Below are 27,912 nucleotides of genomic sequence, written 5' to 3'. Positions count from 1 at the left end.
ACCCTATAAGCTCCTGTAAAGCTCCCCTCACACAGCAGCATCCATTACTACACACACTGCAGAAGCCCATACTACACACACTGCAGAACCCCTTACTACCCTCACATGCAGCACCTTACTGCACACACACAGCACCCATTACTACACTCGCACAACAGCATCCCTTACTACACACCGCAGCACCTGTTACTACACTCACAGCAGCACCTGTTACTACACTCACAGCAGCACCCGTTAACTACACCCATTCATTAATCAATTTCAACATCCCAGTGCCCACTAACACGTTCACCTCCCCACACAACCACCTAAACACACACACAGTACACACACAACATACACGCACACAACCACCACCACACATTTACACACACCCTACCTTTGATAAAGTCACGTGACCGTGACGAAACGCGTCAGGACCCCGCCTCTAAAGCACACCTGGTCCAAGTGATATACCTCCGTGCAAATCCAAACTGGTTTCTCCTTCAATCTTATTGACCGGCTCATCACCCCACAGGCTGCTGCCTATCTCTCCGCTGCAACTGGTGACTATTGCCGGACTATCTTTTCCTCCACAGGAGGTTGCCGTTCATCTCCTCGCTGTGACGAGTGCTAATCATCAGGCAACTCTCAGGTTTTCCCTCCGCTGTGCAGTACATTGGGCAAAGCAGGATTGTTTAGCCGGGGACGCTCGGCTAAATTTTTACCAGCCCATTCGGAGAGGTACCATATGCTTCCAACGACTTACCTGGTGACGTATATGAGATAACCATTTGGAAATTGCACCATACTGAATTTTCTCTTGAACTGTGGAATATGAACTTTTTCCAAAATATTTCTTTCATTCATCAGTCAATTATCACTTGAGACAGATATAGGTGTGTTGATACCAATTTTATGTTGATTTTACTTTTGCATTTTTTATTAAATACAATATTCATACATTACACGTTTGCTCTGTTTTGTACATAACTACTGACACACAGCGCAGCCTTTTTTGTTGTTTTAGTTTGTCCTTCCATTCCTCACATAGTGGTCACGGCAAGCGCAGTGTCTCAGCAGTTTTTAATATTTATAATTTACATTTACCAGTTAGGCGCTGCACTAGTAGTGTTCTTGTTCTACATTTACACACACACATTCACCACCACATATATACAATATATATATATATATATATATATATATATATATATATATATATATTTATATTTATATTGTAACAGGAGTCTTGCTAGAATGTGCTCTGCTACAAAAAATTCCACCAGCGACCGACTCCAGGCTTGTGCTAAAACAACAAATACCTTTTATTCAGGTTGTTCAAATACAAAGATACACATAAAACAAAGATCACTGTCTTTAGTATAAACAACCAGGGAGGTGAGGCCCTGCCTCCCTACCTCTTACTTAATAAGCAACCCTTCAGGTCCCGGCATCCTGACACTAGTGTCCCAGTCTTCCGGATCCCACTGTCCCTAGCAGGCCTATCACCTGGACACTAACTGCCTTCAGGAGCCCTGACTCATGGGAGAGACTCTGTTTTAAAGCCAGTACCCAGGTGCTAGCTGATGAAGCAGCTTCTTGGGCTAAGAAGCTTATAAGACCTGGTCTGGACCAAATGGATGGGAACCCGGTCCATCCACACTTCCCATCCACCCCCAGGACCCTGTGTGTAGCTTACAGGTGGCAAAGTACCTCTCCTACCACATACCCTTTCCCTCAGCTTTTCGTGGCTCAGAAAAGTGGCATGTGACATTGGCAAGGTTTCACCTCACCAATTACTTTGGGCTGATAAATCTTTGGCCCATACACCAAGATAGCTCATGTTGTATGAGGGTGCACAGGGCAGGTGCAGGGCATTATACCCCCCATGTCACATGAGCACAGGGGCCAGGGCTATACATAGAGAGGAGACAGCTCAGCAGCAATTGGTTATTACCAGGGATGGTGCTCTGTGTAATGAGATGTAAATGGGATTATATTGAGGTGAGTGTAATGTGTCAGTGTCTTATTAGGGTCACCTAGTCTGCTCTGTGTGCAGGAACTGCCGCCTGCAATGCCGGGATTCTCCTTCCCTGTCTGTACATGACTATGGTTGGTGTGCGTCACAGCGCTGTAACACGGGGCAACAAGGCGGTAAGGAGAGAGAGAGGAGACTTAGGACTGCGGGGCTACAGGAGGACCTGGTGGCCTGTAATATGGCTCTAGCCGGTATAAGGGGGGAGACGGGACAGGGGGAGATGGTGCAATGTCTCACGTTACACAGACGCTCGCCCAGCAATATACACAGGACAGGTGTGTGTGTGCACAGAGGAGATTTACGCTGCCTCCATGTGCAGATTCCCTCGCACCTCGCGCTGAGGTCGGAGTGGGCATCACTCTCCGATTATATAAAAAGGCTGATGGTGATTCCCAAAACATAGTGTATTTTTTTTATTGATTCTGGAGACCCAATGTTATTATTCTCAGAGAACCGAACCCACCCGAATTTGGCACTTCTCAGTGGATCCAAGTCCGACTTGGGCTTTCGTACCTGATTTGGATCCCAAAACAAAGCAAAACATCATCTTCCCAGTGTTGGATCTCACGGGTTTTGGATTTGTATATAAAAGTCCCTCCCTTGTGTTTGGGCGCCATTCCACGCTGGAGTTCTGACGGATATGCTGTAGGCAGACAATGCTCTTTGGGGGAACTCAATTGAAAGCAGGAAGACAAAAACAAAAACTTTCGATGTGGGTTTTTTCCTGCAGCCGTGAAGTTTTGCTATTCAGTTGAAGGACATAACACTGCATCTTTTTTTTTCTCGCACCTTCAGAACAAATCTGATTTTTCCTAAAATCGTTACATTTAAGAAAAATCACCAGGACTTGCTCTGGCACCCTGGCGGCACCCTCTTTGAGGATTAATTAACTAATTGGAAGTTTCCAATTAGCTTAATAAGTAAATACCTTCCAAAGTGGTGTCTTCTGTATTAACGTCAGGAGCCGGGTCTTCTGCAGCAGCAGTATGTAGTGTGTGTGTCTTCCCCACCTCCCTTCCCCCAGCGAAAGCAGCTGGGGGGAACTACATCTCCCAGCAGGCCCCTCCCTAGAGTAAAGAGACAACCAACAGCAGGTAATAGTTTTATTTAATTTTTTTCACATGCCGCAGGGTTTTCAGCGATGAAAACCCTGCAACCGTTAATTTAAAATTGGATACAGCGGGTATCAGTAGCATGCATACCCATGGTAAATTAATACAATATGGGCTGCAAGGTTCTTTACCTCGCTAATCCTCGCTCCCAATTGAATTCCCCATTGTTTGTGAAAGTGATTAGCACGTTTATCAACTTAGAAAACTACTGCACAGTCACACTGTGTTCCTTAAAGTCGGAATTCTGTAAAATGTAAATAATGCAGTAGCATTGTGTTACAATAATGTTCAGTAGGTGCCATACCACCTACTGCATTAATAATATAAGCACTGAGTCTATATGGATTACGATCAGTCGATGGAAGAGCAGGAGCAGCAACCAAGCACTAGTGCTGTGACTGCTGCCATCTTTTAGAAGAAAGAAAAGAATGAAATCTCTAGGTTCACTCAGGGAACTACTGAATGCTTGGCTCAGCTAATGTATTAGTGTAAACCTTCTTTTGAATTTTAAGACATAACTTTTAATTGTTTCTGGCAATAAAAATGTGTATTTTATTTTGTGGTATTCTGCTAGACAAAAAAAATTGTTTTTAAAATGTAAGTATAGAAAGTGTGATTAAAGAATGAATAAAGTGATATAAAAACAAATGGCTGCTGTGTTCATTTTTATTTATTCCTATATTGTCAATTTCCTATGGGGAGTACAGAAAATTAACAATTACCACACAGTTCACATGCGCTCCTATAGATCATAAGTAGTGTACTTGTAGGTGCCCAGCTTCAATGGATAAAGTATTCTACAATCACTTAATTGGAAGACATATAGCGCCTTATAGGGGAGCGGACCAGCAGTGTGTTTTGTCCCAATCCTTTTTGTTGTCTATGGACAGAAGGTCTTCTCCAAGGTATTACATCCGGATCAATCATGCAATTGAAAAAACTCAAATAGTGTAATACTATTTTTTTATTCAAATAAAAACACATATAAAAAAGTTTCCAGACACATGGACTCTCACCAAAACATACGGTCTACAGATGGAAGTAGACAAAAGCGCATAGAATGATTCCAACCAGGCGTCCCCAGGAGTCGTCATCAATGGTAAGGGGAGTAGTCCAGCGTGTCCACCTTATACCTCTACCGGGTGGTCTTCAGTATGCCGGCTCTTGGAATCCCGACAGCAGGCTTACCAACACTTATTCTCCCTTGTGGGGGTCCACGACCCCCCTGGAGGAAGAATAAAATAGCGTAACGCGCCACCGTGCCCGCAAGGGGCTCATTTGCGCTCGCCACACTGTCGGTATGCCGGTGGTCGGGCTCCCAGTGCCGGTATGCTGGTTGCCGGGAGCCCGACTGCCGGCATACCATACTACACCCCCTCTACCAACGCGTTTCGATAATCAACTATACAATAATCTCAAGAGACTTTAGGCACGCAGCATTACCTCAGATGCAGCAGTCCAATGACTTACTGACAGCAGCTGCAGGCAGGGGCATAGCCAGAACTTTGTGGGCCCCATAGTAACATTTTGAAGGGGCCCTGTCCCAATGCTTTTAGAGACTTCTCTGAAGCAGTTGTTAATTGTATGCCCTATAATAGTGCCCTAGTTCATTTTCTGAACCATAGTAGAGCCTTATTTCATGTTATGCCCCATAGTAGTGCCATAGTTTCTTTTATGAATCGCAGTAGTGCTTAAGTTCACCCTAAGTCACATTTCAGAGCTGCCTGTACACATAATGCCGCATAGTACCCCCAATTCACATTATGATATATAGTGCTCCCTGTTCATATTGTGCCTCATTACAGTGCCCCGTTCATATTATATAACATTAAAATGCCCTCCAGTTCATTTTATACCAGTCTACAATGAGCTGGTCCAGGGGAATACCTGGATATATTGCAGGCCCCAAGGAAAAAGTTTGAAAGGACCCCTACGTTACCACTCAATGCGAAAAATTTATATAACACATATAACTGACAGGGAAAGTGGCCCCTTTCACCTCTGGGCCCCATAGCAGCTGCACTGCCTGCACCTATGGTAGCTACGCCCTGTATATAACACATGCAACTGTGATAGAGTAGGTGGCCCCTCTCAGCTGCACTCCCTGCACCTATGGTAGCTACACCCCATATATAACACATGTAACTGTGACAGGGAAGGTGGACCCTCTCAGATCTGTGCCCCATAGCAGCTGCACTCCCTGCACCTATGGTATCTACACCCTGTATATAACACATGTAACTGTGATAGAGAAGGTGGCCCCTCTCAGATCTGGGACCCATAGCGGCTGTACTCTCTGCACCTATGGTAGCTACACCCTGTATATAACACATGTAACTGTGACAGGGAAGGTGGCCCCTCTCAGCTCTAGTCCCATAGCAGCTGCACTGCCTGCACCTATGGTATCTACACCCTGTATATAACACATGTAACTGTGATAGAGAAGGTGGCCCCTCTCAGATCTGGGACCCATAGCGGCTGTACTCTCTGCACCTATGGTAGCTACACCCTGTATATAACACATGTAACTGTGACAAGGAAGGTGGCCCCTCTCAGATCTGGGCCCCATAGCAGCTGCACTGCCTGCACCTATGGTAGCTACACCCTGTATATAACACATGTAACTGTGACAGGAAAGGTGGCCCCTCTCAGCTCTGGGCCCCATAGCATCTGCACTCCCTGCACCTATGGTAGCTACACCCTGTATATTACACATTAAACTGTGACAGGGAAGGTGGCTCCTCTCAGATCTGGGCCCCATAGCAGCTGCACTGCCTGCACCTATGGTAGTTACACCCTGTATATAACACATGTAACTATGACAGGGAAGGTGGCCCCTCTCAGCTCTGGATCCCATAGCAGCTGCACTGCCTGCACCTATGGTAGCTACACCCCTGTATATAACATATGTAACTATGACAGGGAAGGTGGCCCCTCTCAGCTCTGGCCCCAGAGCAGCTGCTCTCCCTGCACCTATGGTAGCTACACCCTGTATATAACACATGTAACTGTGACAGGGAAGGTGGCCCCTCTCAGCACTGGGCACCATAGCAGCTGCACTCCCTGCACCTATGGTAACTACACCCTGTATATAACACATGTAACTGTGACAGGGAAGGTGGCCCCTCTCAGCACTGGGCCCCAGAGCAGCTGCACTCCCTGCACCTATGGTAGCTACACCCTGTATATAACACATGTAACTGTGACAGGGAAGGTGGTCCCTCTCAGCTCTGGGCCCTATAGCAGCTGCACTCCCTACACCTATGGTAGCTACACCCTGTATATAACACATGTAACAGTGACAGGGAAGGTGGCCCCTCTCAGCTCTGGCCCCAGAGCAGCTGCACTGCCTGCACCTATGGTAGCTACACCCTGTATATAACACATGTAACTGTGACAGGGAAGGTGGCCCCTCTCAGCTCTGGGCCCTATAGCAGCTACACTCCCTACACCTTTGGTAACTACACCCTGTATATAACACATGTAACTGTGACAGGGAAGGTGGCCCCTCTCAGCTCTGGCCCCATAGCAGCTGCACTCCCTGCACCTATGGTAGCTACACCCTGTATATAACACATGTAACTGTGACAGGGAAGGTGGCCCCTCTCAGCTGTGGGCCCATAGCAGCTGCACTGCCTGCACCTATGGTAGCTACACCCTGTATATAACACATGTAACTGTGACAGGGAAGGTGGCCCCTCTCAGCTCTTGCCCCATAGCAGCTGCACTCCCTGCACCTATGGTAGCTACACCCTGTATATAACATGTAACTGTGACAGGGAAGGTGGCCCCTCTCAGCTCTGGCCCCATAGCAGCTGCTCTCCCTGCACCTATGGTAACTACACCCTGTATATAACACATGTAACTGTGACAGGGAAGGTGGGCCCCTCTCAGCTGTGGGCCCATAGCAGCTGCACTCCCTGCACCTATGGTAGCTACACCCTGTATATAACACATGTAACTGTGACAGGGAAGGTGGCCCCTCTCAGCTCTGGGCCCTATAGCAGCTGCACTCCCTACACCTATGGTAGCTACACCCTGTATCTAACACATGTAACAGTGACAAGGAAGGTGGCCCCTCTCAGCTCTGGGCCCCATAGCAGCTGCACTCCCTGCACCTATGGTAGCTACACCCTGTATATAACATATGTAACTGTGACAGGGAAGGTGGCCCCTCTCAGCTCTGGTCCCCATAGCAGCTGTACTCCCTGTACCTATGGTAGCTACACCCTGTATATAACACATGTAACAGTGACAGGGAAGGTGGCCCCTCTCAGCTCTGTGCCCCATAGCAGCTGTACTCCCTGCACCTATGGTATCTACGTCCTTGGCTGCAGGTATAATAGAACTTACCAGTAGGTAACTCCACTGTCGGTCTGGTCTCCATATCACGTGACCAATCTGTTCAATCTGCTTTATTATAGATGATTGTCTGGTGGCTCATATATGTGAACATATGTATGGAGATCAGATAATGTATTATCTAATATGGGTTAATGAACCAGATCTTCAATTAAGTACATATTGGACAACAAATGCCATGTGATGTATTGTAATATACATTGGTATTAGTGCATGTACCTTTAAATAAATTCTCATTATGTCACTATGTTATGTATAGAGCTGCACTATGTACAGCCAATTTTAAAGCCTGCTGATTGGCTGCCGACAGTCACATGGTACGGAGACCAGATCGACAGCAGAGATATCTATAATATAGTTTACACTTTAAACTGTTCCACCTGTGTAATATTAGAGCTTTGCCTGGTAGCTTATGTACATGGACACATACATGTGGTCCAGATATTACACTTAGTCCATTTCATACTATTATAGAATACAATTACTAAAATTATATATAGACACACAGACGTGGAACAAAAGATTTTTAACACTGCTGTGTGTCTATATTAGTTCGGGCGCAAAGTGCTTTTCTAATATATTATACTAGTCAAAAAAACATTAAATAGTATAAGACTACAAGCAGCTCCCACTTGGTAATCTGAAGTATTACCAAAATTTAAACATGGCTAAAGAATAGATATAGAGGGAGAGAGCGCATAAAGTTTTATATAGTTTTATTACAATTTAAAAATCCTAAAAAGTTTTTTTTCCTTTTATATTATTAATACATGCATATATTACTAAAATGCTAGTTAAACCACTCAATCTGTATTCATTATACTGCTAACACATGTAGATCGTTAATCATCCGTCAATATTGAATCCACTTAGTCCATAGATTTAATTTTGGTGACAGCTGCCACTCAGTATCAAACTCAGTTTCCAAAGTCCCTTTTGTGTTTATTCAACTTGATACTTTGTAGTTATGTCCCACACATAAAAGAATCACTCGTAAAATAGAACCGTGGTATTTAGAATGAATACATGCTGCAGCATTAATTAAATTTTACTCTGAAAGGCCATTCATCTGTAGGTTTCACGTATGCTGATTAATTTTGATGAGCATAAATTCGCTTGACTAAGTGTTACATCAAAATTGCAGAAATAGATTTTGTAGTTTGTCTCAAGCAATGTTTCTCACCTCACTGCGGACCGGGTGTGGACTTTCCCCGTTACTTGTGAGCCACTCGGAGCCGTAGCCTGCCACCGCTATTAGCTCTGTTTTTCCTGTGCAGTTCCGTCCGCTGGAGTCAGATGAAGCAGACCGCGATGAGAGCTCCCAGCCACGGCCACGTATCGCTCACACTCCCCTTTTTTATCCCCCAGTGTGCGTCCAACTTCTCTCTGCCGGAGATCGTATGATGTAGTTGGTAGGGGGGGGGGGTTAGATAGACGTGCTGCCGGACTTTAAACCCGCTGGGGCCGCAATGCTTCTCACCTCCGGATTGCAGGTACACAGATGGATGGCTGCCGGACCTCACAGATCACCAGCTCCTGCGACGGTGTGGTCCGTATCAGAGTCCCAAGTGGATTTTTAAAAAGCACAAGAGTATGGCACTCTTAACGCGTTTCTCCGTTGTGATATTCTAACGGTTTCCTCAGAAGATAGCCACCTGTATAGGACACCCTTATTTAAACAGAGTCTCCTCCAATCGCATGTTCCTATTCATTATAAGGAACAGGTGTGCTTCAGGTGTATATGCATGAACGTTTCTTTATGACTAGTTAAATATATTACATTCAACAAATAAAAAACATTCTATCTTATATTCATATCCAACAATTAATATACTTTGTATAATCAATCACATATAGCTTTCATTAGAAGAACATTTAATAGTTTAAAAGTGACAACACGTGAGAATTTATATAGTTGATCTTATTCTATCAATATAGAGGATAAGTGGATCCACAGTTCTCCTCTCATTATTCACCCAGGGTTTAGCCTGGTGGAGAGAGCCTCCGACTCACACCCAGCAGACCTGGGTTCAAGTCCCGCTCCGTCCCCAACACAACTTTTATTTTCATAAATTCATATTTTATTCTAAATTATACACTTGCTTTATCTATCTTACATTGAGATTTTAGTTCTTATATCCCCCATAGGACTAGCACCCATTTAGTTATGATAGATATTTCTACTCCAATGGTTTCATAAATCAACAGGATAAAACTATATCCAGAGCAGGTTGGAGGACATGTAAAAAGAGAAGAGAAGGGAGAATAGATACTAAAAAGAAAAAGAGAGTGAAAAATATTTTTTTTGTTATATTCTTATTATAAAGGAGAAATAGGAAAGAGGAGACTTAATTTGTAAAATTAACCAGTTACTCCCACCTAATTCATATGTTATTCATTTCTATGTTATCATTGAGCCCCAGAGGAGATAATGAACCCAATGAAAATGTCCAGAATGCCTCTCTCCTGCAGAGGCGATTAAATCTATCTCCACCTCTGACTGTAATAGGTATATGTTCAATGCCCTGTAGCTTCAAACCATCTATTTTGCCCATATGTTTTTGTTGAAAATGCCTAGACAAACTATGTGTTTTAACTCCTTTCACTATATTTCGCCTATGTTCTAAAAATCTTATGTTGAGCTTTCGAGTTGTTCTTCCTACATATTGCACACCACATATGCAGGTTATCAAATAAACTACATATGTGGTATTACAGTCAATACGACTTTTAATCTCGAAATCAGTATTATAGGTAGTCGACTGAAAATAAGTACTCCTGTGCTCCAGATGTTTACAGGTCATACAACCCGCCCGTCCACATCTAAAGCAACCTTTTTTGACGGGGGCCGAATTAAGCCACATTTGCCCTGATTTTTCTGCTGGAGCGGAACCCACATAGTGACTTGGTGTCAAGAAGCTCTGCAGATTCCGTGCCCTTTTGAACACTATCTGAGGTTCCGCTTCCAACATTGGTGCTAATATTTTGTCCGCTTTCAACAAGGACATATTCTTCCTTAGCAACTGTTTGATTTCTCTGGAGCTTGAATTAAATTTTGTAATGAACCTAAGTTCAGTATTTTCTTTAGAGTTACTACTTTTTTTCGGAGAAAGAAGAACATTTCTATCGGCATTTCTAGCCTGTTCTCTTGCTTTATCTAGAATGTCCACAGGGTACTTCTGTTCAAGGAGTGCAGTAGTGAGGTCATAAGCTTGTTGATCATAATCCACAATATCTGAGCAGTTTCGTCTATGCCTCATGTATTGGCTTTTTGGTATATTTCTTAGCCATGGTTGATGATGACAACTAGAATAATTTAGGAACTTATTACTATCGACCTCTTTCTTAAAGGTCGAAGTTGTTATGTTACTATCTTTAATTTCTATGGCAATATCCAGAAAGGAAATCTTTGTATCGTGTATCGTGCTAGTGAGTCTTAGTCCAAAATTATTTGTATTTAGACTCTTCACAAAAGATGAAGCCGAACTCAAATCCCCCTCCCAAATAAAAAACATATCATCAATGTACCTGCCATATAGCACCAAGTTCGCCCCGTGTGAGCCAGACCAAATGAGATCTTCCTCAAAACGGCCCATGTATAAGTTGGCAAAGCTTGGGGCGAACTTGGTGCCCATGGCGGTACCTAGGATTTGTAAATAATATTGTGTAATGAAAGTGAAATAATTATGAGTGAGCGTGAAAGTGATAGCATCCAAAACAAACTCCAATCTGGCCTCACTCAGATCGTCATCCTGGAGTAAAAAGCTTCTAATAGCCTGTACTCCTCCTAGGTGTGGAATATTTGTATATAGTGATTCTATATCACATGTGATAAAAATATAATCATTCCGCCATCTTACAGCAGATAATAGGTTCAAGAAGTGCATTGAATCTCTGATGTACGACCTGAGTGTGGTCACATGTGACTGTAAAAAGGAATCAATAAATGAAGATAAATTAGTGGTGAGGGACCCAATACCAGAAATAATTGGACGCCCGGGAGGTGCAGTGAGGGATTTGTGAATTTTGGGCAAATGATAATACGTGGGTGTGACAGGATAAGGATTAAATAAAAAATTATATTCCTGTCTGGATATTGCACCTACTGTACAGGCCCTGTCCAGGAGTCCCCTGAGCTCACTCACAAAGCCTGATGTTGGATTATAGGTTAGTTTAGAATAAAATCTTTTATTATTTAGTTGTCTATATGCTTCCTCCTCATATGTGCTTTTATCTTGTACCACCGTACCTCCACCCTTATCTGCGTTCTTAATTATAATGGTTTTATCTTCCATTAATTTTTTAAGGGCTTTTCTTTCCTCTTTATGTAGATTATCTTTTTTGCTTGTCTTTTTACCACAAATATCCCTCAGACCATCTAGAGTTAAAGTATAAAAGGTTTCAATCATCCCACTCTTGTATTGCATCGGGTAAAATTCAGATTTCTTCCTAAAGGAGCTTTTATTAGCTGGATTTATATCAAATATTCTTACACTCTCCCCACTTTCCTCCTTTAACTCCACCAAAATATTAAGAGCTACTTGATCTGTCGTGTCTAGAACAATGGGCCACTGATTCTCTTCTTTATTTTTTTAACAGTTTATTTGCAAAGTATCTTTTTCTACAGAGATCCCTTGTAAATCTATTGAGCTCAATAAAGAGCTCAAAAAGATCGGGTTTCTGTGTAGGGGCAAATTTTAGCCCTTTTGCAATCACCGCCTTCTCACTCTCACTTAAGACCCTAGATGATAAGTTATATAGCCCTCTGTTTCTTAATCTTTTCTTGCACTTTTGGTGGTGTTTTTTATTTCCTCCTCTGCATCCTCTTGTTCGAAACCCTTTCTTTTGGGTGAGTCTTTTTTTTTTTTTTTTCCAAATATGTTTATTAAATACCTCCAAAACATGGTACAGAAGTAAGGAAAAAACCGCATACATATCAAACATATCTACATCAAAGTAGGCAAATAAGAAAGGTAAAAGTACACAGCATATATGAGTAGGTGGAGGAAATTTTCCAATTTTCCAAAACAATCAACAAGAACAAACTGTAAACCACCAGAAGAGCGGCGGTCAGGCTATAATATATTGAGAATGGGACTGAATATGACTGACTAAAAACTGACACTCAATTCCGGCAGTTCAAATAACAAAAAAAAAAAAAAGGGGAGGTAAAAAAGAACATCACAAAAACGTTAGAACAAAAATAGGCAAAAACACCTACCAAGAGCCACAGGCCACCGATCCGTCCATAGAAGTGTCCAACCAATCCGCCAGGGAAGAAACAGGAGAAATAAGAAGAAAGGGGAAAGAAAAGAAGAAGTGTGTGGAGAGGGAAGTACGGATGAAGAAGAAGAGGGGGAGGGGAAGATAGGAGGCTCAGTCAGTTAGAGAAAGTTGGCTATCAAGTTGTCGGAGAGAGTACCAAAAGTTAGATTGGAAACATTTATGTATTGCTAGTTTAGTGTGGGCAGGGAGGGTACAAATGTATTTATCCCAGCACTTAAAGAGTGCAGGAGTCAGGGTTTCCTTGTGGATAGAGGCCTCCAGCCAGTCCATATTAAATAAGAAGAGTAACCTAGAAGTAGCCATAGGGAGAGTAGGAGAGGTAGGATGGATCCACTGTTGCAATATAGCTTTTTTCCCCACTGCTGAAAGTAGCACTATCAATTTTTTATCAGTGCGTGGAATTCCAGGTTGGTCCGACAGATGACCAAAGAGGGCCCAGGGAGCAGTGCATTGAAAGGGGATGCCTAGCGTTGAGGTGCCATAGTGGTGTAAGGTATGCCAGAATTTTTGGATGACAGGGCAGGCCCAGAGACAATGGAAAAGGTCAGCTTCTACCGTTGAGCATTTATTACATCCGGCCCTATCTGATATACCCATTAGAAAACCTTGTTTGGGCGAAATATATGCCCTGTGTAGCAGTTTATAGGCCATTTCCTGATATATACTAGCCGGTATTAGTTTAAGGGTCATAAAAAAAGTATCTAGTAGGGTGTCTACTGTGAGTGTAGGAACTTGGGAGATCCATTTAGCCAGATCAGGAAAATCAGTGTGGGGGTCCAGTTCAGTGCGGATGCGTGCATAGATAGAAGATATGGAGTATGTGTTGGAGCGTAAAAGGGAGTCTAAGGGGTTAACAAAGTCTTTTCCCGTGAGGTGAGGGAGAACGGATGTAAGATAATGTATAGCCTGGGAGTAGTAAAATCCATGCAGGGGTGAAATTGCATATTTCTCAATAGCCTCCTGGAATGGCAAAGGAGTGTGAGTAGGTGTCATCAGATTACGTAGAGTCTTTAAACCAGAGGAGCACCAAGCACCAAAAGGCAAAGAGGCAGTACCATTTTGGAACTCCAGGTTTCCAAGCAAAGGTAGAGATACTGAGTAATAATATTTGAGACCAAGGGCTTTCCTAGCCATTTTCCACGCCTTAATAGTGGAAGACAATAGCGGGTTATCAAATTGGGAAGATTTTATTTGAGAGGGCCGGGCATGTAGGAGGTAAGCAAGAGAGAGAGGAGCACAAAGCTGAGATTCTAACTTGGTATCTGTGAATACATCGTTGCCACTGAGCCAATCCATAGCGAAACGTAGTAAGCACGCTAGATTGTATTGTTTAATGTTTGGTAGGTTTACACCCCCTTGGCGCACCGATTGCGTCATTTTTTTTAGGCTTATCCTGGGGCGCTTACGGTTCCATATAAACTTGGAAAGCAAGGTATTAAGTAAAGAAAAGTCGGAGTTAGTGAGAAGAATGGGAGTCATTTGGAGAATATACAGGAGTTTCGGGAAGCTTGCCATCTTAAACAGGTTGCATCTCCCTAACATATTAAGGGGAAGGTTTTGCCATAGGCTAAGTTCAGTCTGTATTTTATGTATGATCGGGGTAATATTACGTGCATAGAGGGTGGAGAGATGTTGTGGTAGAGCCACTCCTAAAAAGGTGATATGCGAGGGGGCCCATCTAAACGGGAAGGGTCTAATCCAACCCAGTCTCGCCTGGCCAAATATGGCCAGGGCTTCAGACTTGGCAAAGTTAATGGAGAAGCCAGCAAAAGACGAAAATCTGTCAATTGCCTCTACCAATACAGGAAGGGAGCGTTTAGGGTCAGAGGTACATATAAGTAGGTCATCTGCGAAGGCTATAACTTTGAGTTCGCGATCCCCAATAACAATGCCTCTAAACCCAGGTAGTAGTTGGATATAACAAATAAAAGGTTCCAAGGCCAAATTAAAAAGCAGAGGGGAGAGAGGGCATCCTTGTCTGGTGCCTCTCTCAAGAAAAAAGGAAGAGGAGGCCACATTATTAACTACCACCTGGGCCATCGGAGCAGTGCAGAGGGTCCGCATTAGACTACAGAAATTAGTGCCAAATTGCTGATGGGAGAGCACTCTAAAAAGGTGTGGCCAAGCGATTTTATCGAAGGCCTTTTCGGCGTCTAGATTGATAAGAATATTGTCTTCCAAATTATGAAGGCGGGTATGGGAAATAGCAGCTATCGCCGAACTAATACCTTGTACAGATTGTCTGCATTTAATAAAGCCTAATTGGGCCGGGGAAATGAGATGAGGCAGACAAGACTGTAGACGGTTGGCCATTAGTTTGGTAAGCAATTTGAAGTCTTGGTTAAGAAGTGAGATAGGGCGATAAGAACCCACAAGGGAGGGATCTTTACCCGGCTTGGGTATTACGATTATCCGTGCCTCATTGAAGTATAAGGGTATAGTTCTGGAGGTAAAGATATGATTATATAATTTGGCTAGAGTGGGTGTGATTTCAGCATTAAGTAATTTATAATATTCAGCCCCAAAGCCATCAGGGCCTGGGCTCTTGCCGTTTGGTAAAGATTTGATAGTTGTGAGTATCTCTTCCTCAGTTATAGACATCTCGAGAAGGTCCCTGTCATCTCGAGAGAGGACAGGAAGCTGAGCGTCATACAGAAAGGATTTACCTGTCTCCACGTTATCTGGCTCTGCTGTATATAGGGATTTGTAAAACTGCATAAATTCGGCGCAAATGGCTGTCGGATCTGATATAATAGTGTCTGAAGATTTAACCACCTCAACCCATGTGCGCGTCCGGGGTCCCCGAGCGAGGTTTGCCAAGAGTCTGCCCGATTTATTACCCCATCTAAAAAATTTGTTCCGCTGGTAATCATATCGTGTCTGGGCCTGCTCTGTTAGGAAGGTATCATATACTTGTTTAGCAGTCAGGTAAGCCTCTTTATGTGCGGGAGTGTCGGAACGCTTATACGTTCTATAAGTTGAGGTGAGAAGGGAGCTCAGTTCATGGAGGCGGGAGTTAAATGCTTTGCGTTTGGAATTTACGTATGAGATAATGTGGCCCCGGATAACAGCTTTAGAGGCGCTCCAGAACAGTGAGACATCCTCCGCCTGGGTCAAATTATCAGAAACGTAGGTGTGCCAAGTGTGTCTAAGGTGTAGGAGAAAATCCTCAGAGTGAGTAAGATAGGCAGGGAATCGCCAGCATTTGGAAAAGCATTGGGGCAACGCAAGCTTAAGAGAGATCATAATAGGGGCATGGTCTGAGATAATAATATTTTGAATCGATGTGTGAGTGACTTTAGGAAAGAGGTGTCGGGATAAGAAAATATAATCAATACGGGAGTGTGTGGAGTGGGGGTGAGAGTAGAAAGAGTAATCACGAAGAAGAGGGTGATGGATACGCCAAGGGTCAGAGAGAGCAAGTTGTGAACAGAGGGAAGAAAGAAGATCATAGCCGGATTTGGAGGATGAAGTACTTACCCCAGACCTGTCCATGGACGGATCGATGACCGTGTTGAAATCTCCTCCTAGGATTAGATTAGAGCTCCCCCAAGAGGAAAGTTTCTGTAGGACAACTGCAAAAAAATCCTGTTGAGAGACATTTGGGGCATATAGATTAAGGAGAGTATACAAGACATTATCAATAATCACATCTAGCAAAATAAATCTCCCATTAGGATCGAGAAATTTTCTGCGTATCGAATATTGTAGGGACTTGTGAAAAAGGATGGCAACTCCCCTGGTCTTATTAGAGTAAGGGGCCGAGATACAATCCCCGATCCAGGGGGCACGTAGAGTGTTACGGGGATCGTCCAGCCAATGTGTTTCCTGTAAGAAGGTGATGTGAGGGGTCAAACGGTGGAGGTGGGAGAGCACTTTCTTACGCTTCACTGGAGCGTTAAGGCCCTCCACATTCCATGATACTATATTGAAGGCAAGGAGTGGGGTATCTTCCGCGGCGGCGGGGGGAGTAGGAGCAGGGTCAGCTATATCAGCCTATACCGATGGTTGGGAATGCAAGAAAAAATATACTAGAGGTAAAGTAGGGCCCCTGCCCGTCCCAGCGAGCGGGAAGGGGTTGACCCATGGAGGATCGGGGTCGGCAGGTCTGGCAGGTGCAACCAACAATATTAAACAGTAACATAGAAAACAAACAAGAAAAACAAGAAAATTTACAGCTCATTGTATACACAGAGCTGCGCAATTATTCCTCTCCACGTGACCTGCAGATGGAGAAAAAAAAGAGAGAAAAACATGCATGCAAGCAATAATAACAGTGCAACAGTCAAGTGGGTAAACTCGAGAAGTGGGTCTTGGCGAGTGTTATGTCATCGAAGAACAACGGCTTGCCGTCCTCGAAGACCCGCAGCCGGGCCGGGTACAGGAGAGAGAATTTGATTTTGGCATTAAACAGTTGCTTGCACAACGGGGCAAACTCCTTGCGTTTAGCAGCGACAATGGTGGAAAAATCCTGAAATATCAAGAGCCGATCTCCGTTGTAGGTTAAGCTATCCGTCTTCCGGTAGTGGTCTAAGAGTCGAGCTTTGTCGGCATAATTAAGGATTTTCATGATCACCGGGCGAGGGCGACCAGAGTTCGTTTTACGTTCAGGGCCTATTCTATGTGCCCGCTCAATAGCCAGAGGGGCACCTTTGAGATCCATGGCCAGTTGTTGCGGTATCCAGTTAGAGAGAAGATCAAGTAACTCATAGCCTTTGACCGATTCGGGGATACCCACCACCCGGAGATTACTTCTGCGTCCGCGATTCTCCAAATCATCTAGCTTCTGGGTCAGATCCGAAATGTCGCTTTGCTGTGAATTAATGGTGAGTTGTGCTGCATGCAAATAATCCTCCAGGGTAGACACCCTCTGTTCGACGTCATCTAAGCGGCCAGAGTGTTGAGTTAATTTGGATAGAGTAGAGTCAATAGCTTCTCTAAGGCCCGCCAGTTTTTCATCTAGTAGAGGGCCCAGCACCGCCGCAATATCCGCAGGTTTCATTTTGGGAGGCTTATTGGCCGGAGCAGACTTGCGTTTTTGTAAGGACCTGGAACGGGTGACAGAGCAATCTGAATCAGACGAGTGTCTCCACACAGTATCGCCTCGGGTTGTAGAGGCGGGGTCAGCAATTGACATCGGGGTGGGTATGAGAAATTTTTCCATAAAAATAAGCGGGCAACGGAGAACCGATTTATACAGTAGGAGTCGCCTCACGCAAGGAGCAGGCTATAATGAGGTCACATGGAGAGGAAAAAAGAAGCGGAAGTATAACAGGTTACATCTCAACGAGTAATAGCTCAGGACCGGTAGGCATCAGTCCGTGAACAGCGCACATGGGCGAGGAGAAATGTCACACAGGTGTAGAGGCCGGCATGGGTTTATGGGTGGAGCAGGTGGAGCTTCCGAGATATAGGTGATCGCAGCAGCGCCTATTCCAGCAGGGGTGCAGGGTCAGCTCTCTGCAGGGTGAAAGCCTCCGGGCAGATGGCGGCAGGGCTGTTAAAGTTTGCACCTGTTGTTTCAAGGTGTAATATGATAACTCCCCTCCAGCCGCTAAACAGGAGACATGAGAATAGGCAGGAGTATAGAAATATATTTATAGTGGCTGTGAGTTGTCTAATCTAAAAGTCGCCACAAGAGGGAGCTAGAGCTACAGCCATTTCTAGCTATGGAGTGAGGAGAGAGTTGTGCCAGTCACAAGATGGCCGCCGCCTGTAAATGAAACACGGATCCTCCGGAGGTCCCCGGGTCGTTGATCCCCACCAGTGGGGGGGGGGGGGAGATCTGTTCTTGCGAGGATGTATGAGGTGGGGGTCGGAGGGCAGGCGCCCGGAGAGGCCAGGGATCGGCAAAGCAGAGCTTAAAGTCCGGGCGGCGCCAACCACAAGATGGCCGCCGGCCGCCAGTCACACTCGTCCCGGCTCTCACCTCCCGCAGATTGTCCGGTCGTCGGTCTCCTGTGAGGGTCAGTGGCTGATGGGTGAGCTCTTGGGTGCCAGGGAGCGCCGCTCAGGTGGGGGAGGGGTCCGCAGAATCGCCGCACCAGGTCCAACGGACCGACGGCTCCACACCAAAATCGAGGCCCCGGCTTCTGGGGCGGAGGTAGGCCGCAATCCGCAGGGGGCAACACAGGGCCTCCCCGATTCCGCAGCCTCGACCTCCGGGTGCAGGGTGATGTAGCAGGGCTCAGGGGATTGTTTCCTTGCAGGTGGGCCCCCAAAGTTAGCTCAGAGGTTTATTTTATTGTGTTGCTGGCCGGAGCTCTGCAGGAACCCGACTTCTCCTGATGCCAGCCAGGCCACGCCCCCTTTTGGGTGAGTCTTGGTTCAACACTGCAAACCTGTTTCGACTCTTCCAGATGGGGTATAGATCTTTCTCTAAAAAAGAGGAACCAGAGGAGGCATCTGTCTTTTCCCTACCCATATTGGTAGTCTGTTCCTTAGTTTTAGGTCTAGCTCCCCTTCTCTGATACTCTGTATTAGGGCGGGTACTATTTGTTTCAGTTTGAGTGTTTCTCAATCTCGTATCGTCCCTTGGACTGGGGTATTTTGCTGGTGCTCTCCTTCCTTCAATGTTCTCTCTATTATTCTCCTGACTTACAAACTTATTCCTCCCATTAGCCTTATTTCTAAATCCATAATTACCCCTAGGGTATGTGTTAGACAGTTCTTGTCCAGGATAATTCCTGAATCTTCTATTATATGTCCACAACTCGAAAGCTCAACATAAGATTTTTAGAACATAGGCGAAATATAGTGAAAGGAGTTAAAACACATAGTTTGTCTAGGCATTTTCAACAAAAACATATGGGCAAAATAGATGGTTTGAAGCTACAGGGCATTGAACATATTCCTATTACAGTCAGAGGTGGAGATAGATTTAATCGCCTCTGCAGGAGAGAGGCATTCTGGACATTTTCATTGGGTTCATTATCTCCTCTGGGGCTCAATGATAACATAGAAATGAATAACATATGAATTAGGTGGGAGTAACTGGTTAATTTTACAAATTAAGTCTCCTCTTTCCTATTTCTCCTTTATAATAAGAATATAAAAAAAAAATTTTTTTTCACTCTCTTTTTCTTTTTAGTATCTATTCTCCCTTCTCTTCTCTTTTTACATGTCCTCCAACCTGCTCTGGATATAGTTTTATCCTGTTGATTTATGAAACCATTGGAGTAGAAATATCTATCATAACTAAATGGGTGCTAGTCCTATGGGGGATATAAGAACTAAAATCTCAATGTAAGATAGATAAAGCAAGTGTATAATTTAGAATAAAATATGAATTTATGAAAATAAAAGTTGTGTTGGGGACGGAGCGGGACTTGAACCCAGGTCTGCTGGGTGTGAGTCGGAGGCTCTCTCCACCAGGCTAAACCCTGGGTGAATAATGAGAGGAGAACTGTGGATCCACTTATCCTCTATATTGATAGAATAAGATCAACTATATAAATTCTCACGTGTTGTCACTTTTAAACTATTAAATGTTCTTCTAATGAAAGCTATATGTGATTGATTATACAAAGTATATTAATTGTTGGATATGAATATAAGATAGAATGTTTTTTATTTGTTGAATGTAATATATTTAACTAGTCATAAAGAAACGTTCATGCATATACACCTGAAGCACACCTGTTCCTTATAATGAATAGGAACATGCGATTGGAGGAGACTCTGTTTAAATAAGGGTGTCCTATACAGGTGGCTATCTTCTGAGGAAACCGTTAGAATATCACAACGGAGAAACGCGTTAAGAGTGCCATACTCTTGTGCTTTTTAAAAATCCACTTGGGACTCTGATACGGACCACACCGTCGCAGGAGCTGGTGATCTGTGAGGTCCGGCAGCCATCCATCTGTGTACCTGCAATCCGGAGGTGAGAAGCATTGCGACCCCAGCGGGTTTAAAGTCCGGCAGCACGTCTATCTAACCCCCCCCCCCTACCAACTACATCATACGATCTCCGGCAGAGAGAAGTTGGACGCACACTGGGGGATAAAAAAGGGGAGTGTGAGCGATACGTGGCCGTGGCTGGGAGCTCTCATCGCGGTCTGCTTCATCTGACTCCAGCGGACGGAACTGCACAGGAAAAACAGAGCTAATAGCGGTGGCAGGCTACGGCTCCGAGTGGCTCACAAGTAACGGGGAAAGTCCACACCCGGTCCGCAGTGAGGTGAGAAACATTGCTTGAGACAAACTACAAAATCTATTTCTGCAATTTTGATGTAACACTTAGTCAAGCGAATTTATGCTCATCAAAATTAATCAGCATACGTGAAACCTACAGATGAATGGCCTTTCAGAGTAAAATTTAATTAATGCTGCAGCATGTATTCATTCTAAATACCACGGTTCTATTTTACGAGTGATTCTTTTATGTGTGGGACATAACTACAAAGTATCAAGTTGAATAAACACAAAAGGGACTTTGGAAACTGAGTTTGATACTGAGTGGCAGCTGTCACCAAAATTAAATCTATGGACTAAGTGGATTCAATATTGACGGATGATTAACGATCTACATGTGTTAGCAGTATAATGAATACAGATTGAGTGGTTTAACTAGCATTTTAGTAATATATGCATGTATTAATAATATAAAAGGAAAAAAAACTTTTTAGGATTTTTAAATTGTAATAAAACTATATAAAACTTTATGCGCTCTCATACTATTATACGTTAATGAACCGGATCCTCGGTACAGATCCGTCCATTACGACATCAGCATTAAAAATATAGGGGTACAGATGGAGCTGCGGTCATCTGATGCGGCTCCATTGCATACGAGCGCTCGCAGCGCAACTAGGCGATCCATCCGCCTAGTCACGCCGGGAGCGCACAGAGACGCTCACATTCTAGGGAATGGGGCGCGTGCGCGTCACCCGCACGCGGCGATAGGCGCGCCCAGGCGGGTGTGCTCAAGCATAGATGGAGCCACGATGGCTTTATCTGTATGTGTACTGTTCATCAACCTCATTCCAATATCCTTTATATATATTATTACGCACAGGCTTTGAATGACAGCTAATAGGTTTTCTGATGTGTGTGCTAAGTATTTGTAAAGCTGTATTTGAAGGTGTGTTAAATAATCATTTGTATATGGAACAATGAATGTCATGTGACGTAATTAAACAGGGATGAAACCCCTGTCCATTCACTTAGAACGACACTTCTTGACAAAGGGGAAAGGATTCTCTGAAACGCGTTGAAGCCGTTACCTTTGAAACTGGTGGTTGTGTCTATGAGATACCTGAAAGAACGTGGACTGTGTCACCATCTTCACCGCTACATCCGTGTCTGCAGCCGGGACGCGTGTGAATCCGCTTCCATAAAGATCTTTCCTCCGGTATTCAGGCACAGCCCCAGTATTTGGTCTTTTTTTAAATTTGGACTGTTTTTTACATTTGGAAGTTATTTATCATGGAATCATTATCTATCAAAATACTTTTTGGAAATTTTACCTGATAGATCCGTGTGTGCTACAAGGCCAAAGGAACCTTTACGTGTAGGAGAGATAGAATTGATATGTAATACCCCTTTCACTTCGCACAAATAACCCGGTATCGACACGGCATATTGCTGTGTCGAAACGGGTCAGTGTGCGATGTGAAAGCACTTTCGCCGAATTAGCGGGTCACCTGACCCGGTAATTCAATTTGGTATAAAAGAAGGGTTATACCCGGGTTGAATACCGGGTCAGGCGCAGTGTGAATGGGAGCCGCGTCGATGCGACAAGGCTCCCATTCACAGCATAGGGAGAGGCGGCGCAGGAGATGAGCTTATCTACCAGCGCCGCCTCCACCCCCCGCCCCTGCTGCGCCCCCCAGCTGCCATGGCAACTGACCCGGTATATTGCCGGGTCAGAAAGCCACCATAGCATAGCAAATGCCGGATCCCACCCGGTAAGGACACGTTTCTCTTACCGGGTGGGATCCGGCATTTGCGATCTGAAAGCGGTACAAGTGTATTACTTTGAAGTCTTCTGTGAATGGCCAAGTGGGAACACTTATCTCATTAAAAGATACCTTTATGTGCACTCGAGAAAGAAACGTAATGTAAGCGTTAGTTCACCAGAGAGAGATAAAAGCTACCCCTGTCTGGGAGCGGTCACATACATTTTCCAGTCAGGAGTGCGATTACCGAATACCACATTTATATCAGTGTTGGGCACATTTAAAACGCTGCTTTTTAGCAGTTTGTTTTATGTTTGTATATATTCCAGAATCTTTTGGGTGTACTCTATATGCTTATAAACTGCTGCTTACTAAAAGCGCAAGACTGTTTCACTTCTTTCCTTAATTAAGTCTTTCTTTTTGCTCTTGCGAAAAAACAAAACTTTCTGCCTACCTATACATGTAAGTATGCCTGGTGTTAACTCTGCCCTATCTGTCTGATTATCCCAGCACTGTGAGATATAATAGCATTGCAGCGGTGAGTCACAGTGATGTCAGCAGTATGACGCAGTGCAGGATTATACTATCCCAGGAGGTGGCTCCACTGCACAGCAGGAGAGCACCTCGTGTTATGTATTTGAGGAGCAGTTTATTCACTTAAACCGGTGTGAACCCTCTTATGCTTCAAAAGATGCGAGCCGTCAGAAAAGCAGCGTCCGCAGTCGGAACACATGAACGGCCTCTCCCCGGTGTGGATGCGCCAATGCGTCACAAGGCTGGATCTCTGCGTGAAACATTTCCCACATTCTGCGCAACTAAAGGGTTTCTCACCAGAGTGAATCCGCTGATGCGTAATAAGAGTAGATCTTCTGGCAAAGCATCTGCCGCACTCTGGGCATGAATATGGCCTCTCCCCGGTATGAGTCCTCCTATGGTACAGAAGACGTGACTTATGATGGAAGGATTTCTCACAGTTAGAGCAGTGAAACAGTCTGTCCTTGGTGTGACATCGCTGGTGGGAGGTAAGAGCCAATTTGGAGCAGAAACACATTCTGCAAACCGAGCATCTATACAGATTACTGGCGTTATGCGTCTGCTGATGGGTGACGAGGGCTGAATGATTAGGGAAACATTGCTGACACTCCGAGCACTGATGCATCTTCTCAGGATAGGGTGAGGAGGCGTGCGGACCTGTTGGGGACAAAAGTACTAAGATAAACCCTCTAAATATCAGCGGATGGGTCACGTCATCATGTGTGAGACATTCTGTGTAGTTATACATATACTGTAGATATCAGATATTACATATATTCAGTATCATATACAAATGTTCCTTAACAGTTAACCCTACCATTCCCACATAACATTGGAATTTGTCTCCAATTGTTGTTTAATAAGTATAACTTTAGAGGCTGCAACGTCGGATAATAAGTCAACAGTAAATAGGTCAACAGTCGAAGGTCGACAGGTTCAAATGGTAGACGTGACAATGGCTGACATACATATGGTAGACACAAGGTGTTTTTTCATGTATTTAAACTTTTTCATCCTCTACCATCCACGTGGACTACAATTAGGAAGTGGTAGTGGAGCGCAGCACCTTGCCCGAAGCGTGGCCAGCAAAGATGTACACTAATCCGAGTTACATATGGTTTAACGTTGAAAATTACATCCCAAAAAATAATAAACTTGTGTCAACCTTTTTACTGTTGACCTTTTGTAGCTGTCAACCTTTTGAAGTGTCTACATTTACATGTTGACCTATTGACCCTGTCGACTGGATGCATGTCAACCATATGGGGTCGACCTATTGTCAAGCTAATACTTGTAGACCCGATGATCCAAAACGGTTTCATTCACTCCAGCACATTGGGAGCAGCCATCTTTCTTTTTACACTACTACAATGTTGCTGAGTCTGTCTCCTCCCGTCACTGGCAATAACAGAGCAGGAAGGGGTTGGGGCAGAAAGTGTACTGTTAATTGTCAGATGGACATCCATATTTACTTGATATTATTATGTGGGATTATATGTCTGACAATGCACCTACTTATACATGTACTTGGTGCCTGGCGGTCACTCTGCCCTATCTGTATAATCATCAGCCCCAGCACTGAGATGTAATACCATTGGTGTGAGTCATAGTGATGTCAGCAGTATGACGTAGCGCTGGATTATACTATTCTGGGAGGTAGGTCCACTGCAAACCCAAGAGAGCACCTCCCAACAGCCCCAATGTAACTCTATAGCTATAGGTGCCTGTCACTAGCTCCCCAGTATAATTATGGCAGTAAGTCAGCCCTGACTAATGATACCAGGTTGTGTAATCTTTCCTCACCATGACCACACCACTAATTGCTACACATTCAGCTAGGGCTGATGCAAGCATAGTCTGTTAAATCGACATAGAGGCTGCTATAGAAACCTACTGAGAGCCAGACACCCTTGTAATAAGGCTTTGGAGGGCAAGGCAGCAGCTTTTCCTGCCAGGAATGGTGCCAACAACCTGAGGTACCAGGATGTCTCATCAACAATCCCACCAAACTCATTCACTGGCACCTGGAAACCTGGAACTGCTATGGGTGGTGTGTCCAGCTGCTGGAGAACATCTTTATTGGTGACTATGGGTGGTCTCTCCTGATCACATACTGAGGACTGCAGGGCAGCAGACAAAGCATAAAGTCAGGGCTCTGGGTTCAGCACAGAACAGCCATGAGTTCTATTATAGTGTCAGATCTTATCTATGGGTCACAGGATTGTAAGAGATATAGGTGTCATGTAGGAAAAAAAATCAGGTTCTATATGAAGAGTAATAGTTTTTGCTCAGTAGTAGCTCTTAAATGTGACCTAATCCCCCCCTCCCCCTCCACACACATAAACTGCTCCCCAAGTATATTCCAGTCCGGCAACTGTGTCCCTTAAGTGTAAGACATGCTCTAGATGGTGTCCTGTAGATTACTGAAAATGACTGTTCTTTCAGAAGGCCAGAGAAAGGCCTTCATGCCCTTCCAGATGGTCACTGACCAATAGCAGGAAGGTGGCTTGTGCCTTCTTTATCCCAAATGTTATGGCCTTAAACTTGACTCGGCCGAATTGGGTGATGAATACTGACAGGTCCTGAGCTTTTGAGGGCAGCTGTATCTGCCAGCACTACTTACCCTAGTTACTCATGGCTGTTCTCCTACCTCTCTGATTATTCCTTCTCTGTCTCCTCTCATGACGCTACCTCACCTCCACTTCCTCGAACTGTTGGTGTCCCCCAAGGTTCTGTTCTTGGTCCTCTTTAGGTGAACTCATTAGTTCTTTTAACTTCCAATATCACCTCTATACTGATGACACTCAAATCTACCTTTCCTTCCTTGATCTATCCCCTGCTCTCCTCACTTGTACCTCCAACTGTCTCTCTGCTATCTCTTCCTGGATGTCCCAACGCTTTCTTAAACTTAACATGTCCAAGACTGAGCTGATAATCTTCTCACCGTACTTCACAACCTCACCTCCCACAATCTCATTATCCATTGATGGCACGACTATCTTTGCGTAATCCTGGACTCCTCCCTCTCCTTCAAACCACACATTCAGCACCTCTCACAACCTTGTCATTTTCATCTCAAAAACATTTCCACGATCAGACCCTTTCTCACCCAGGATGACACCAAGATCTTTATCTACTCACTGATTATTTCCAGACTGGATTACTGTAATCTCCTCCTAACTGGCCTCCCTGACAAATACCTCTCTCCACTCCAATCTATCCTCAATGCTGCAGCCCGGCTCATCTTCCTCACCAAATGCACTACATCCACCTCCCCTCTCCTACAAGCCCTTCACTGGCTTCCCTTCCCTCTCAGAATCCAATTCAAACTTCTCACCCTCACTTACAAAGCAATCACCCACTTCTCTCCCACTTACATCTCTGACCTTATCTCCCTTTACTCTCCCACCCGTCCTCTTTGCTCTGCTAATGCATGCCGCCTCTCCTGCCTACTGATTACTTCCTCCGACTCCTATCTCCAAGATTTTTCACGTGCTGCTCCCTTACTCTGGAATTCTCTAAATCTCCCCCTCAAACTCTCCACCTCTCTACAGAACTTCAAACGGGCTCTTAAGACCCACTTCTTCACCAAACCCAGCCAAATCTCATCCTAACCCTCTGTCCCATGCTCGGTCTACCCTATCTGTTTCACCCCTGTCTGTCTGTTTACATTCTAAAGGGATGGGCCCTTTAGAATTTAAGCTCTCATGAGTAGGGCCCTCTTCCCTCATGTGCTTATCCTTTTCTTACTTTAATAATTCTCAACTGCCCAAATCCTACAGTTTTCGGCCACCCCGATACTTATCTCAGTGTCGTCTACTGATGTAGTTATGCTTAGTTACCAGGTACTTGTCTTATATTGTCTTCAACTGTAAGTTTCCCGTTTTGATCATTTGTTTATGTTCTCTAATTGGGCGCTGCAGAACCCTTGTGGCGCCATATAAATAAAGAATAATAATAATAATAATAATAATAATAATAATAATAATGATAATGATGTGGGAAAAAAATAATCTACCAATACACTAGGGATAGGCGCCAGACATGGGTACATGCTTGGTGTATGCCTATGTGTTTATAAGCTAGGTACTGTACAATTCCTATGGAAGTAATCCATATACTGTAGGCAATGTCATTATGGTGTTCTGAGTCCAGCCCAGTCACCCTGGGGTATCACAACAAACACCTTCTGACCCATCTTTAAGAACTCCAACATATAGAAGATGATCATGTCAAGGTTCCCCCTCTTTCTTTGCCAGGTTCTTGAGATTCTAATACTGATTTCTGAGCCTTCACATATACTCCTCCACAGAAACATACTTATGGTCAGCTCCCCTTCCTCAGGCCTCCCAAGCTCTGCTCGTCACCAAACATTGCAAGTCAGAAAACGTACTGTATAATGCTCTTCAGCATTTCCCCCTTCCAGGGTATAGGACGATATGGACTCCATAGGCAACGGACATTAGTCCATGCAGATGTTCAGCAGGACCACCAGTTGTGATTTTCCCCTGACAGGTCTATCCCCTTCTATTAACTGGCACCTCTGTACATTAACCCATATTAACTGGTAATATTGATGTAGGGTGGCATTTGGAGGGCAAAAAGCATGGGTTCCTCATAAAAACACATCACACAATGTCACCCAGGTCTAATGGCACTCTCGCAGGGAAACCGGAAGGATGAGGTTTCAGTGTAATAG

General features: G+C 44.4%; 2 protein-coding genes across 7 annotated transcripts in view; one reads left to right on the top strand and one right to left on the bottom strand.

The window, feature by feature from the left end:
* Positions 1-27,912, top strand: part of LOC134994743 (zinc finger protein 436-like) — a 497,924-nt gene that overhangs the window by 114,102 nt on the left and 355,910 nt on the right. The gene's annotated exons all lie outside the window — the stretch shown is intronic.
* Positions 23,309-27,912, bottom strand: part of LOC134994942 (oocyte zinc finger protein XlCOF7.1-like) — a 189,198-nt gene continuing 184,594 nt past the window's right edge. For all 3 annotated transcript variants that reach the window (XM_063951027.1, XM_063951028.1, XM_063951043.1), the window contains one exon: positions 23,309-23,870. In XM_063951027.1, coding sequence (XP_063807097.1) covers positions 23,329-23,870 — 542 coding nt within the window. In that variant the 3' untranslated portion in view covers positions 23,309-23,328. The remainder of the gene's footprint in view (positions 23,871-27,912) is intronic.

The sequence above is a fragment of the Pseudophryne corroboree genome, chromosome 2 (genome assembly GCF_028390025.1).
Source record: "Pseudophryne corroboree isolate aPseCor3 chromosome 2, aPseCor3.hap2, whole genome shotgun sequence".
Classification (NCBI taxonomy): Eukaryota; Metazoa; Chordata; class Amphibia; order Anura; family Myobatrachidae; genus Pseudophryne; species Pseudophryne corroboree.
Note: the sequence above shows the minus strand (reverse complement) of the source record. Positions and strands in the feature narration are given on the sequence as shown.